Source organism: Copidosoma floridanum, unplaced genomic scaffold (genome assembly GCF_036245765.1).
Source record: "Copidosoma floridanum isolate Cflo_tuat_1 unplaced genomic scaffold, Cflo_Japanese_pri ptg000007l, whole genome shotgun sequence".
Lineage (NCBI taxonomy): Eukaryota > Metazoa > Arthropoda > Insecta > Hymenoptera > Encyrtidae > Copidosoma > Copidosoma floridanum.
In genome coordinates, this window is record NW_028321884.1 from 11,581,857 (window position 1) to 11,597,144 (window position 15,288).

Sequence of the window (15,288 nt, forward strand, 5' to 3'; positions counted from 1 at the left end):
AAGAAAAAGGTTCGTGAAGAACTGTACAAGGGAGGTGGAAAAGCTACATTCCTGCGCCGCGAAGTACAGCATACATGTATGTATAAAAGGGAAGGCGAGCAGGTAGAGAAAAATCGGTCGTATCTATACCTCGTGCGCTGGCCTTTTTCTCCCCATCCCCGCATTCTTGAACAAAGAAAATCTTCGGACACGAAGCGCGTTTATATCTTCGAAGTAAAAAAGAGCGGGAACGCGCGCTAGTAGTGACTTTTCCGAGAAATAAACGCCGCGTCGACGTTGCTCATCTCCCCCGATGCCCGCACACTTGTATACATTCGTAATTTTTCGAAGAGCAGAGGAGGTATACATCTATTTTAATTTATAGCGGGGGGGGGGGCCATGATTTTTATGTATACGCACACATTCACGCTTTGATCTTCGCTTTTCGAAGTTTCATTTGTACACACACATATATATACCCACGCACGAAGCCAACGCCCTCGCATCTACGCAGCTCTGTGGGAACGCGGTGCGTGTGGTTTTTCATCGGTGTACAAAAGGGGGGGATGTAGAGGAGGCAAAGTCATTCGAGTCGTTTTCTCGGGCGATGGGGGCGTCGCGTCGACGATGAAAGCAATGTGGGTATATCAGAGCTGACAATGAAGTGCTCTGTTATAGGTACCTATGGGTGTGTACTCATATATATGTAATAACGTGAGGTTTGATTCATTGCGCCCGTATAATATATATACACACGATGATGTGTTACGTGAAATTTATCGGGTACCGATCGAAGTTGGGCTTTTAAGCGTAACGCCGCTGCTGTTGATTGTTACATATATAAATGTATGTGGGAGTTGATGGTGCGCGGGTACGATGTGGGCGCGCATATAAGTACGGGAAGTTGTGTGCTTAACTGATGATTTTTTTTTTCCTAGAGCGTTACTTCGATCGAGTGAGGGCCGAGGTTTTTTTTTTTTTTTTTTGTTAATAGGCCATACTCTACTGAAACTGAGAGCCTCGGGTTTCCAGGAAAAAAAAATACATGGTTCACGATATTGCTGAAGTTAACATTTCTTTTTTTTTTTTTTCGGTGTTTGGGGCAAGCTTTCAATTGGAGGCCTATAAAGATGGGGAGAATAAATTAAAAAATACTTTTTGGCCCAACAAATTAATTAGGGATCAAACTTTTTTTTTTTCATCCATATTGTATTTTCCGATTTTTTTGTTTATAAACCTTGTTAAAGATACTTGAGTACTTTGTTCAGATCTTCAAAGCTTGTTATTCAAACAGTATTCAATTATTATTGCTGTTACAATACAAACAAGTGTAGCACGTCAAACTCTTATTTCACCAATTATAAATATTTTGAAAAATTGTAGAGAAACAAATGATTTATCGTCTTGCGACGAGATTTGAATTGCGTAGTTTAAATTATTTTAAATGACAACACAGAGCTTGTGTATACTTCACTTGTCAGATATCCTTTGTATTGAAGAAAAAGTTAAACATTTTGCAATCCACTTGTCATTTACTAATACCTTGTTATTTCATACCCATACCAAGAGATTTGTAAAGAAAAAGTGATCCAACACATAAAATTGAATATGCTACGTTCTATTATCTTCGAAACTGCTTACTTCAGAACTAAAGGTGTACATGCAAAATTTCAGCACGATTCGATATCCTGAAGAGGTAAAAAATTTTATGGTAAGATTTGTCTCAAACAAACAAAAAACCAAGTCAACTAAAAGCTTGTATCGTTAAATCGGTTGTGAGGAGGACTTTGTTTATATCGTCGACAGTCTCTATTGACCTGTGCAATGCACACTCGTTTCAGAGACGATTAATTTACCATAATACAATTCTTAAGAGTCACATCAATCACGACCATGACAATGCCTGTCCTACATACCACCGATTATTCATCTCTTCACTTATCATGATTGTTTTTCAGTGTCAGAAATTTGTCTTCTCCAATAAGATGCACCAGAATATTTTTTTGTACTCTCGCACAGATTGACAAAACATTAAAATAAAATACTAACATTATCAATTTATAATTTTTTTTTTTTTTTTTTTTTTTTTCAGCAAAATGAAAAGTAACAATAAATATTGTAGACAATAACAATATTATGTTTCAGCATTTCATCATTTATATAGATATCTTTTCGATCTTGTAAGTCAAAAATCTCTATATTAACTGTAGGGGTTTGAAAGTAACAAAACGCTTTTTTTCTAGTTCCGTAATTTATTTATACGCTTTTTCGATCAAAATTGATGATAAAGAATATAAACTAGCTTTGGGCTTGTTTACGTTGGACAACGCTTTTTCGAAGTTATGGTTTGAAAATTCAAAGAAATTCAAGTTTGCGCTAATTATCATGCAAACAACGTGCTCAAACACTGAAAGCGCAGATACGAGTACACGGACAAGGGATTTCCGTTCCAAATACGTTTGTTTTTTTTTTTTCCTTTTCTTTTCCAGCTCTGTATGAAAATTTTTGAACGCACCGAATCCTTAAGCAGTTCTCAGATTTTCTAAAGAGCTACAAAGAGATTTCGAAAGATAGCGGGTTAAAAATATCCTTTCGGACTATTATTCGGTTTAATCATATGAGTAAAAAAAAAAAAAAAAAAAACATTGATCTTATGTTGTTTGTCTGTTGAACTAGCTTGTGAAATCGTAACTCATCAATAATTCATACCAAGACTGATCAAACCAGTCGAGTGAATCCCTACATATCTTATGCAAATAAATGAATAAATTGATAAAAAATAACACTCTGGATTCCATCTCGTATTTTTGAGCAAAATGAAAAAACAAAATAATAAAAAATAAACAAAAACACTTTTCCAGATGTTGAAAATGTTACATCAGATTATGCTTTGCCTATCAGAGCAGTTAAAAAAAATGCTTATTTTGTGCTTTCAAAAAAATTTACAGCTTACTCAAATTCATCATTATAGTAGTTATCATTAGTTGTTAATGTTATTTTTTTTTTAGCATCATAAAAAAAACGTATAATAACTTGTATGAATTATAAATTATAAGTGATAAAAAGTTACAGCTTGTAATATTAATTTTCAGTAATTAATAATTGACAAAAATTTTTATGAATTATTGTTGATTGTTAATAGAAATCATACATGTTTATTTTTCAATTACGAAATTAAAACGTATTTTTTAAATTATACTTGACATTAAAAAAAATATTAACCATACTGGGAAGATTTACTAATAGCATATAATGGATCAATAATACATATTGTTAGTCTCAAACTTAGACCATATTGTTTCCATTTGTTACCTTTTTATCTTAATTATTAACAATAATTAAATAATTAAGATTATTTTTGCTTGAAAAAGAGTAAAACATGAGGTTTTTAACAGAGTGGCTCATATACATTTAATGTACACATGCCGAGTGAAAAATCTCACATAGGAAAAACGCTGCGCTTTCCCTTACGTGTATGTACACACAAAATAAGGGGATGGAGTTTTTCTCACACACAACCACGCCGTCACCCCATGCGCCACTACACGATTTTCCCATCGGCATTGAAGCTATCTAGGATAGAAAGAGCCCGTTAACGGATTTTCCCCCTTTTTTTTGTCCGCAAGCCTGCGCTGTTGGTGAATATGATTTGCCCGATCGCTGGGGTCAGTTTTTTTATTCCTCGTATGGTTTCTAATGAATCGGTGAGATTTTGGCTCGTTGTTTACTGTGAGACGTGAAATCTGGTCAGTAAAAAAATCGGTCAATAGACGCGTGACTGCGGATTGCCGGGTGATGAATGCCCTTTTTTTATTTTCAACTGGGTGGTTTTGAGGTATAGCACGAGAATCATATCGATTTCCAATGCGTTTGCACATAGTTTGTTACCTCGGGACTTTTTTTGGTTCCTTCCATGAACCCTGAGGCGTTAATCGTATGGGAAATTATTTGGTCTTTTTTTTTTCATGGGATCAATGTCAGATGATTGAGGTCGTGATGAATGCATGAGAGATTATTAGAATATAATTTGTTCTTTTTCATAGATATATGTGATATTTACATCGTAAATGTCGCTTGAAACAGTAAAGTATCAAAAAAATTTCTGTGAATATTTATTCAAATATCATGGAACTTACATTAGCATAAACTGCTCGTTCAAGATGATTCATTTTGATCATCTGTACAAAATTCGTTCAAGTTTTTAAACTACTAAAAACATAGATTTCGTAAGCATAACAGTAGATGTATGTCATGGTCAGATCTACTGAAAATTTTTTTTATAGAAAAATAAAAAACATTTTTTAATGGGCCCCCGTATTTTGTAAGGGCGCTTTGATATGTTTACGACATAATAGTAATGATGATTCTTGAAAAGATATCATTGTTAGTTAGTCAATTATATTGACAAGGATAAACAATATACTAGTTATATTAAAGCAAAATAAATATTATCTAACACTAGGTAAAAATATTAGGAACTTTGTACTACCTAAGAGGTATTTTGTACTTAAAAAAAAAATTTATGTTAATATGTGCTTACTCAGCAGTAGGTGATTCTGGAGAGTAGTAATTGGCCTGTTGTTCCGATTGTCCTGTAACATGCCCGTTAAAGCGAATAAATCAAGTGACACGTACTACATACTAAATTATTACACTGTTGTATGTTATTACCCACCAGCAATCTCGGAATCCGCGGGAACATAAAAATTAGGTTCTGAAACGGAAAAGATTTGATTAATTTTACGCTTACGTATTGAACTTCACCACAAACTCAATTAATACCATTTTCATACGGCTTCTCGGGCGGGGGTGATCCAGGTGATTCTGCCCCATAAAAGCAAGGCTTTTCATTATGCTCTGCAGGCAAAGGCGATGCAGGCATGTCGGATCCGTAAAAGTTAGGATTTTCATCTTGTATGATTTTTTCTGAAAATTCGAAAAAAAAAAAAAATTACATATATTAAAAATTGCAACAATATCATTAAATTACGCAACAACTATAAATGACTTACCACTTTTCAAGTCTGGAGATGCAGGCGAACCATAATAAGGGGATGGTATATCTCCTGTAAAACATAAATTTATGAAATGAAATGATAAACATCTCCGAATAATCGAGTCACATAATTATCGACATTTTCAACTCACCAGTAATAAAAGATGCGTGAGACCTCGTTGGCGATTTAGGTGAATAATTATACTGTTCCGCTGAAAAAGTAAAAAACCATTTAAATGATAAAATTCCTAGAATGATAATTCATTTGAATTTAAAGATTCACTCACCATTATCAGCCAATACATTGTGACTTGGAGGCGATGCGGGTGAGTCGAGGTACTCGCGACGTTCTTAAGTGAAATAAAAAGAAAAAAACATAAATCAAAGGACCAAAAATTGATAATCGATTATTTGTTTTCAACCATCTTTACTCACCATCGGTCGACTGATTGGACTCGGTAGGCGACGAGGGAGTATAATTAAGCGAAGCCGAGTACGAACTGTTGTTGAACGAGCTATTGTGCAGGTTCGGACTGCTGTGAAAACTGGGCTTCGCGCATGGACTGATGGGCGAGTTGAGATCGAAACTACCCTCGGAATCGAATACTCCACTCGACGACTTGTTCCCCAAGTAATCAGGCGAGAGCGGAGTGCTCGGCGCGTCATTTTCCATGAAACTCGTGCTCGGGCCAACATCATCGTCGTCGTACTCGCTACTTCGCGCGGGCGTGTTCGAAACTTTCGGGTCCCAAGCACCTGACGTACCCGGTGTTCTGCTGCCATCCTGCAGCGGTGTACCGGAGCCGTAATACGGAGTTCGCGCGCCAGCTGAAAGTTCCCATTTTCGTTCATCAAAGCAAGCAAACAGAGTACACGGGTTTTCGAATCTTGGAGATAGGAAAAAAAAAAAAAAAAAAAAAAATGGATACTTACTCTCGTACATGGGCGTCTGAGGTCCTTGCCCTTGCATTCTATAGCCATCCCTAGCTTGTCCGTACATAGGCGTACGGCCTCCAATACTGCGATTCGGCGTGTAGTCGGCGTTGACGGCGTTGTACCCTTGAGGGGTGTTACCTTCGGGGACCTTGTTCCCATCTGCATTAACAATGTGAGATATATCGACCGAGATCGTCTGGCAGGGCGAGTGCAGCTCGACTCGGGCGGTCGTAGATGTGGCGTCTTTGACGATACCGATACTACCCTTGTACGGCCCACCGCAGATGCGAATCGTCATGCCGATGAGCTTTGTGTTGCGCTGAGTACCGTAGCCACCACCAAATCGCATACCTCTCTTGTTGATCTTTGGTCCACTTACGTCGCTGTAATTATTGTTGTTGCAAATTGTTGAAATCATAGACTAGACAATGCAAGTGTACATGAATCAGTGACTTACGGTTCAATATGCAAGGGAGAAGCGCATACAGCTGAAGTGATATCAAACACGCCATTCGACTTTGTTCCGCCGACCAACTGCAAGTGTCGGGACTTGCAGACAAAGATACCTCCGGTCTCGGTGTACATTTTCGAGTAAACGAAGGCAAAACCTCTGTACAGATGCCTGATTTCCCCGTCCCTGCCGCAGTGCGGCCCATCGACCACCTTCACTATGTCCTTCCTTTTGATCGAATCCTGATGCATGTCCAAAGCAGTTGTGTTTCTGTTCACGGGGTACAGCGTCAGCGAAGTGTCTTTGATCATCACGACCTTGCCGTGCATCGACAGTACTTGAAAGCTCTCTCGTCCCAATCGAATGATCACGCCTACGCTCATGGGATCCAGTTGTACTAGATCGCCCCATGCGAACTTGCCAAGACTGTCGACGCCCGTCGACACGTCCGGACAGAGTTGCAAGCTTTCGCGCAGAATTTCCATTTCGTGCATCGACACGTCGGAGAACACGATTATGTGGTCATTCTTGATCCGCACGATCAGGCCTGTATCGCCTTCGTACTTGCCATTTAGAACCTGTCGATGATGATTCATCGTTTATTCAAATATCATGTTAATTGGATGCGTCGTTTTTACCTTTACGTGATCACCAATGTTGAAATATTTTTTTATTTCCGAAGGCAAAAATTCAATGGGGTCTTTTAATTCCTCATGGTCTGGTAACATTATTACTTTGTCGTCCAGGGACAAGATTTTTCCTCGCAAATGCAAAAGTTCGCCTTGCGTAACTATTACGTTATCGCCGACACTGAAATTTCCTACTGGCCCACTAAGTTGTGACGAACTGAGGCCAGCATCTAGGTTTACGTTTTCCAAGTTGTCCTCGAAAATTTCTAGCTCTTGCAACATTGGCTGGATGCCATCGGTTACAATGCTTTTTGTATTGAAGTTCTTGTACAAAAAGCTGGAAAATTTAATTTTTAAAATTATAACGCAAAGCGTGCGATGGTTACCACAGGAGCATGACATTATTCAGCCGTTCGAAAATACAAACCCTTTGTGAGAGTAATGATTTCCCTCAAACACCCAGTAATCGCTGTTTTTAGCCACCTCACCACCGATAGTCTTTATAGCCTCTGGATCAAAGAGTTTTTGAGGAGGCCTTTTGTTTCTTTTCCGTTTCGGGATGTCATCTTCATTTGCCGTCAGTCGCAATGCGCCTCGCAGTTTCAAGTAATCAATCCTTGGTATCAGTTTCAAGTGTACTTTGTTTTGCGCCAGGTCGACGTAATCAATTTGTGCCAGATCACCTTTGTACAGACCTCTCTTCATCCTTACCCACTGTGCCGACTTGAGGTTCGTTGTAGAATTCACTCTGAGAACGTCGGTCATTTCTTTGATGGGCACCATTTTTATTTGTCCCCAATAACTCATTCTCAGATTAGTGATATTTTCAATAGCAGCTTTTACGTGAATCTGCTTGTAAGCTTCGACATAAATGTAGCCTTTGATGCCTTTTGGTGCAATTGCTGACTTGATGACGAGTGGATTATCTGCACGGTAATTTGAACTTTCATGAAATTAATGTTGTACGTGAAGTGTGCAGTGTAAAAAAGAATAAACTCACCAGAATACTGATAAGAGAGAAATTTTCTCATCAAAAGAAGAACAGTGGAGGCTTCATCGCCAATTTTGCACTTGACCATCCATAAATTTGGATCTTTGATATCAGGCAACAACGTTTTCTGGGTGATTTCATCATCCAGTTCTTCATTGTTAAAATGCTGTGCAACAGCACTTTCCTTGGAGTACTTGTTTCTCAGGTATTCCTCAATCTCTTCTTCTTTTCCTGTTCTAATGAGAATAACACATTTTCAACTTACACAAAAAACTTTGTATCACGATGAGCAGCATCCACTCTACGTACTCCCAAATATTGGTGACTCTCCTTCTGCCTTCGATTTCTCTGGCAGTTGGGCCAACTTCATCCACTTCGTTATCAACAAACCCAAGTCCAGATCCATCCTCATAGTCTTCCTCTTCATCGATGTCATCGTCAACCTCAGCTTCTTGCAGGATAAAATCGCTCACGATTCTTTTGGCTTTCTTCTTTGGCTTTTTGCTATTTCTTTCTTCCTCCTCCTCGACATCGTCAATATCGTCATCCGAATAGCTTTCTGCAGCCTCTACAAATTCAACAAAACTCCTGTCAAGTTACATTCACTCTCACTTTCTCCCGCATGCCAAAATTCATGAGAAAAAACAACAACAAACAAACAGATGTTGCAAAAAGTACACGCATACCCGATTCCACGTATGACTTGTCGCCCTCGGATCGATGCTCGTACACCGGTACCTCCGGGTTGTCCTCGACATCGGACTCGAAGTCAATGTCACTTTCCTCCGAACTGGACCTACGAAATAGAGCGAACCAGGTAGTATCTATACTGCTTTTTTGCTGTGAATAAGAAGAAAGAAAGTATCGAGTCACGCGTAATATCAATTGTCCCTACCCGGCGTTTAAGGAGTTACGCGACCGGCTGGACATTATCGTTGCGATGTGATCATGTGATGCAATACAAGACGAAGACAATAAAAATTATAAAGAAAGACGAAAAAAACAACGGATCTCGAAATTTCCTTTGCATTTAGCAGAGGACAACAACCCACACGAGGCAATTGAGGAATTGAGGTGCTTCAAATTTGTTTTGTTTTTGCCTCGCTATTCTGTGTTTCCGTGGGTGAACTCTTATATGTGTCATATACATGAGGTAGAATTGCTCGAACAAGCCATGACAAGTTTTTATTTGGGTTTTCGTCGTTTTCGATAGACAAGTTTATACCTATACATACGTGCGAAATAAAACATATGCAGGTTTTATAAGAATAAATTTTTGGTGTTTCTTTGCATAATATTATACATAAACCATCGTTTATAATATTTTACATATACATCCACAGTGATTATCGAGGCATTAAATTAAATTGAGTCATCACAAAGATTGAATTCAATTAAATTTATCGTGTGTAATTATAGTAATCACAATACTAAGTAGTGCCATTTGGTCGATTTTACTAAACCACATAAGTAGAATGTCTATACTTTTGGTGATCGATTTTCCGGTAAAAGATAAATTGCCGCAAACATCACAGAAAATGTCGACTTTTTATTTTGTGTTTACAAAATGAGTTGCGGCTAGTTTATAATCAATTAAATAGCTCTACTGTAAGAAGTAACAATTATTTGGATCAGCGCCATCTAGCGTTGCGAATTTCTGAACTAAAAAGTGGCCCTAAACTTTTGAACCAGAGCTTTAGCGCTTAGAGCCATTTAGTCAATTATAAACCAGCCGCAACTAATCTTACAGATGTAAAACAAAAATTTAACGATGTCTGTGCTGTTTGCGGCAAGCTTACATTTAGTGTTAAGAATTTCTGAACTAAAAAGTGGCCCTAAACTTCTGAACCGGAGCTTTAGCGCCTAGAGCCATTTAATCAATTATAAACCAGTCGCAAATAATCTTAAGGTTATAAAATAAAAATTTTACTTGGTTTGTGCTATTTGCGGCAAGTTAACAATTTATTTTTTAACCAAAAATCGACCTCCTATGTATTTATACTTTTGGAGGTAGATCAGGTAAAAGATAGAATGTAAACTTGCCGCAAGCAGCACCAATATTGTAAACTTTTTATTTAATAATCATGCAATTAGGTGCGGCTGGTTTATAATTATCAAAGTGACTTTGCTGTAAATAGCAATAGTTATTTGGATCAGCGCCATCTAGCGGTCTTTGTTTTTTGGCCAAAAGTGGCTCCTAAAATTCTCAATCAGAGCATTCAGGATTAGAGCCATTTAGTCAATTATAAACCAGCCGCAACTCATGATAAAGCTATAAAATGAAAAAATAACGATACGTGTGTTTTTGGCGGCAAGTTAACAATCTATTTTCTACCAAAAAATCGACCTCCTATGTATTTATACTTTGAAAGATAAATTTTCGAGCATAAGATAAATTGTTAACTTGCCGTCAAAAACACATGTATCATTATTTTTTCATTTTATAGCTTAATCATGAGTTGCGGCTGGTTTATAATTGACTAAATGGCTCTAAGCGCTTAAGCTCTGGTTCAAAAGTTTAGGAGCCACTTTTGGCCAAAAAATAAAGACCGCTAGATGGCGCTGATCCAAATAGTTATTACTATTTATAGTAGTGCCATTTTATTAATTATAAACCAGCCGCAACTAATTTTACAAACACAAAATAAAAAATTAACGTTATTTGTGCTATTTGCGGCAAGTTTACAACTAATTTTTTACCCGAAAATTGACCTCCAAAAGTATAGACATTCTACTTATATGGTTTAATAAAATCGACCATATGGCAGTATGGCACTACTTATTAGTAGCGATTACTATATATAATTACTACACATAAGTTCACACACATTGTACACCATGGGTGTTTTCCGCAATCGTCACCAGCAAGTAATTTAAGGTTGCGCTCTACGTTACCGTCAGGTCGGTAAGCCAACTACCTTGAATTATACTGGCGCTCTGTTCCGAATCGCCAGTAAAAACAGCAGACGACAGTCAACAGCGATGAAATCTTCACTGCATTTTTTTCTCGACTTTCACGTCGTCTGCTGTTTTAACTGGCCAGATTTTACGGCTCTCTTTACCAGAATGATAAAATCAGAGGCTGCAGTATTCCGCAAATGCTGCCAGCAGTTAAGTTACCTAAGTGACCTACGGTAGGTAGTAGAGAGTTTTAAGGGTACTTTTTAGTTCAAAATTTGCAACGCGAGATGGCGCTGATTATGTCGAAAATGTATACAGTAATACTGAGAATGAAAGTTTTCCCGCCACTTTTGCTACTAAAAAAACAATCGTATTCCCATCTCTCTTCACCGACTGACCGGGCTGATCGGGCTGATGTCTGATGTCCTGTCCTTTTAAATTTCCTCCTCCTTCAATAAGCCTCTCGTTTTTCCAAAACAAAACGCGTGTGGGGCGGAAAAAGCTTATGTGAATGTTGAAATCGTGATATACTTTAGTACGTTTCTCCAATGTGGCCCGAATTTTAAGATGCAGCCAGCTAACAAGAAGCAAAGGATCACTAAGGAATCGACGCTCAGCGAGCTAGCCTCGTGCATACGTTAGTCAAGGGTTTTTCTTTTCAAGTATTTTCATCCTCATAGGCAGGATTTTTTTTGCTTACGGTCCGATTGACATGTTGGTTTTTAAATGTTGCAGGAGACACGGCTTCAACATTGGCTTCCATTGGTAATACTCACAAGGTCATTTTACAATCAAACGATATCATTGTTAAATACTTGCTTGATGAGAAACGAAAGAGGCTGGCCTGCCTCGACAAAGAAATTGATCTGTCCAATATAATATCAGCTCGGTCCAGGGAGCCCACAGAAGAATCGCCGAATCCCACCAACAGTAAGCTTTGTTTGTTGCTTCACGGCACATTGTATGGCTTATTTTGCACTGTCTGAAATCGTTGTGTCGGCAACATGCAGTACTCCGCGTGATTTTTAATAATTTTAACAAGTTAATTATAATCGTAGGCCCATAAAGAATCAATATGAGTGGAAACAATTCAAAGGCTGTGTCATTTACCAACGGTTATTGTACACTTGCGGATGGTCTTGCATCCGGTCTAGAAGACTGTTTGGCTGAAAATGTTGTCCTGGATTGGTTTGGCAAGACAATCAAAAGCAAATCCAATGTCGCCGCCTTTATGAATACCCACAAAGTCAATTCGAAACATGTATTTAGCAAAATTAGTTCAACGAGCAATATTGGGTACAAGTAAGTAACGTCGTTGATGTTTTGAAAACACTTTTGTTTGCGCACCAATTATCATTGCTATATCTGTTATTATTGTACTCATGTAGTTTGAATAGATCTAATGTTCGAAATTCAAATACATAAGCCATGTAAATAGTATTTTAATCAGTTTTTTTAATTCTTGTAGCAAGAAGCTTCGTGTAAGATCAAGGCGAAGATCAGTAAACACAAGCAACTTGTCCAGTAGTAGAAATATTTCAATTGAACTTCGTCCAACTTACAACAGTACTCCCAAGACCCCAACGATAGGGACTGTATCTGCAGGGGATAGATCGCGTTCGTTATTGAAAAAAGACGCAGAAGAAAGTAACATTGAAGAAAATGATCTCACATGCGAATTAAGGGATGATGACTTTAGCAAGATATTCAAAATAGAAAAAATACAGTCAACAAACATAAGAGAGATCGAACAAAAACTAAATCAAATTAGTTTAGAGGATAAGCAAAAGATGATTCCACTTAGAAAAATGGATTCTAAAGAAACTAATGAATCCACAAATCAGAGTGGAAAAGGGTCTTTGATGAACTACGTCGAGGCCCATGGAGAAATTTTGTTTTCCAAAAAATCGCGGAGAATAAGTAAATACGCTCTCTTGTAATTTTTTGCACATCTGGAAATATTAATGTCCGTCTTTATTATAATATCTATTACGGTTTTCAGGTGGCTTGGGTGAGAAGCAAATAATGTCATCAAGCATAACTCACACATGGAGAAAACCCTGTAAACTACAAATTGCTTATACATCGCATCAAGAGTCTGCAAAACAAACATCACCAACAATTAATAACAAATTTACATCTTCCTTTTCAAGGTATTCTGGTTCTAGCAAACTGCTAAATTTCAAAGAGACAAGTGAGATTAGAAATTTTTTAATGTCAAAAGACAATCATTTTGATAGATGTCTTGATAATTTTAGGGTGGAAAAAAAAGAAGATAATTTCTTCAAATATCTTGGAGAACATTTGTCAAAAAATGAAGCAAATAAATTAGGACTTGTTTCTAGGTATGTTGATGATCAATTAGTATTTCATAAAATAATGCGTGATGACGATAATGATGTTCAAAGTGATTTTCTATTTAATCATACGATTCATGTGATTATTTACGAAGGCAGGAGCCGTTGTAGGATTAATCTGTCCCAAAAATTTTCATAGCTGTAGGAGTGTTATAAATTTAATTATTGAAAAATAATGTTTCTAGAAAAAACTGCGAGTGTTGAAAAATACACACGTGTTTTGCAGTTATCATTTTTGCTTGTGAAATGATTATATAATTTTTACTCGCTATTGATTCATTTTTACATATTTTATTTATGTTGTTACACAAAACAAAGAAATAATTATTCTGCATTTACACTCAATTATTTGAAAAACTGACAAATTAACTGCGATTTTACATACAACAGTACATTTACATAATATGCATAGTATTTAAATCTTGGATAAATAATTATTTCAATCTCCTAAAACATTAGATTTTTATTACAGATCATTAGAAACAATTAAGTTGTTATTTGAAAGAACTGGGTGAAATTTTCCTGCCAATTTTTTTTTCTTTGTGTAACATGTTGTTTATCGAAAACATTACTGGTAGCTTCTTAATTTCTGTTAGTGAACTATTCTTTGAAAAATCTGGCTGTAAAAATGGAGGTGAATGTCAATCCTAGAGTTTTATTTTGTTTAATAAAAATCACTATTTTATTAAATATGAAATTGTGTTAATTATAGTTTCTAAAAATTACTATGTAATGTTAATCCAAAATCATGTATAAACAAAAGTTGAGTACATATATTTTATAAAAAAAAAGAAAAAAAACTTACTTTAAATACCATAAAATCCACCTTTATATCATTTCATTAGACTAGCTTTCTCACTGATTCCAATTATTATCACTGGTCCTTAATTATTAACAATCATTTTTATTTCACCACAGGTATTAGCTTTCGAATAAACATCGTAAGTACAGTTATATGCCCGAATCATGTTCCTCTTCATTTCTATTGTTCTTTTGTCGATTTTTTAACTTCATTTTGAAACCCTCCTTGAATGTTAATTTTAAATTTTTATTTAATTCATCGTTCAAAAATTCAATGTATACATGAAAGTGAGACCAAAAAATTCGAAAACCAATAATTGATAATTCCTCCTACTTCAAGTCCAGAGTGTCCTTAGGCTTATCCTTATTCATCTTTTTGAGCTAGTTGTGCTGTGGCAAACACCTGAAAAAAAATTATCTTTCGCTCATGCAGCTTTTATCTGGTAAGAAGTGTAAGAGAAATCAAACAAATGCAAGAATTATTTGAAAAAAAATTTTTTAATGATTGTTTTGTTATTAAAAAAAAATAATAAGAAATAGCAATAATAATTCATAAGGAAGCCGATTTTACACCTGTATAAATAGAAATTAAATAGATATAAAAAAAAAATTTAATAGCTATAAAATTTTGAAAAGTAAATCAAGGGATAATCAAAATAATCAGATGACACCTAATCAGATAACACAGAATGTTTTAATTCGCAAACATGAGCATTCATCATCTCCATCTCACCCTGCCCTAATAATAAATAAATTTCAGTATTGTAAAGTCATGCTAGGTCTATTACCTTTAATTCAACTGATGAGTAAAAATATCAGTCAAATAAAAATTATGTAAATTAAATATAATTTCTCGCTCAATCAACAATTTAATTCAATTTTTTGTTAAAAATTGTTGCAACTAACAGTAAAAATTATTTATATTTAAAAACCAATTATTTATTAACTAAAATTAATTTCCAATTGAAAAAACAAATCAAGTTTTCAATCTTTAATTAATATTTGAATTAAAATAAAATTTTTAATTCTACACTAAATGAATTGCAATTCAATAAAATTATTTAGAACCCTAGAAAGCACACATACCTTTACCTCCATAGACATATAAATATAAATAATTATCTTTATTACTTTTTCGTAATTGCGCACTAGAAACTCAACATGCTGACGGAGCGATGAATATTATTAGCTGCACACAATCCGTACACATAATCATCTAAGTGAACAGAACCTACTTTTCCCTCACG

General features: G+C 36.0%; 2 protein-coding genes across 4 annotated transcripts; one reads left to right on the forward strand and one right to left on the reverse strand.

Annotated features, from left to right (window-relative positions):
- Window positions 1-4,486: 4,486 nt before the first annotated feature.
- On the reverse strand, window positions 4,487-9,043 carry LOC106636469 (transcription elongation factor SPT5-like). Its single transcript, XM_014348866.2, has 15 exons — window positions 8,878-9,043; window positions 8,669-8,778; window positions 8,292-8,550; window positions 7,992-8,218; window positions 7,419-7,917; window positions 7,001-7,328; window positions 6,369-6,940; window positions 5,909-6,294; window positions 5,411-5,803; window positions 5,263-5,325; window positions 5,128-5,187; window positions 4,992-5,045; window positions 4,762-4,905; window positions 4,655-4,693; window positions 4,487-4,571 (listed from the first exon to the last, which is right to left on the reverse strand). The coding sequence occupies exons 1-15, from the start codon at window positions 8,910-8,912 to the stop codon at window positions 4,516-4,518; spliced, it is 3,225 nt and encodes a 1,074-aa protein (XP_014204352.2). The 5' UTR covers window positions 8,913-9,043; the 3' UTR covers window positions 4,487-4,515.
- Window positions 9,044-11,264: 2,221 nt separating this feature from the next.
- On the forward strand, window positions 11,265-14,002 carry LOC106636476 (uncharacterized). Of its 3 annotated transcripts, XM_089588653.1 has the most exons (6): window positions 11,265-11,520; window positions 11,619-11,813; window positions 11,942-12,185; window positions 12,352-12,803; window positions 12,886-13,036; window positions 13,142-14,002. In XM_089588653.1, exons 3-6 carry the CDS (start codon window positions 11,959-11,961, stop codon window positions 13,377-13,379), a joined length of 1,068 nt encoding a protein of 355 aa, XP_089444779.1. In that variant the 5' UTR covers window positions 11,265-11,520; window positions 11,619-11,813; window positions 11,942-11,958; the 3' UTR covers window positions 13,380-14,002. The 3 variants fall into 3 exon arrangements, with proteins under 3 accessions (XP_089444779.1, XP_023248051.2, XP_089444777.1); XM_023392283.2 differs by having other exon boundaries at window positions 11,619-11,844; window positions 12,886-14,002; XM_089588651.1 differs by having other exon boundaries at window positions 12,886-14,002.
- Window positions 14,003-15,288: the final 1,286 nt, after the last annotated feature.

Bases quoted from the DNA above. Each gene is read 5' to 3' on its own strand.
- LOC106636476 (XM_023392283.2), top strand. From the start codon at position 11,959: ATGAGTGGAAACAATTCAAAGGCTGTGTCATTTACCAACGGTTATTGT. The intron at 12,186-12,351 runs GTAAGTAACGTC...TAATTCTTGTAG, and splicing joins ACGAGCAATATTGGGTACAA to CAAGAAGCTTCGTGTAAGAT. The intron at 12,804-12,885 runs GTAAATACGCTC...TACGGTTTTCAG, and splicing joins CAAAAAATCGCGGAGAATAA to GTGGCTTGGGTGAGAAGCAA.
- LOC106636469 (XM_014348866.2), bottom strand. From the start codon at position 8,912: ATGTCCAGCCGGTCGCGTAACTCCTTAAACGCCGG. The intron at 8,551-8,668 runs GTATGCGTGTAC...TTGAATTTGTAG, and splicing joins CAAGTCATACGTGGAATCGG to AGGCTGCAGAAAGCTATTCG. The intron at 4,694-4,761 runs GTATTAATTGAG...TTTCCGTTTCAG, and splicing joins CGAGAAGCCGTATGAAAATG to AACCTAATTTTTATGTTCCC.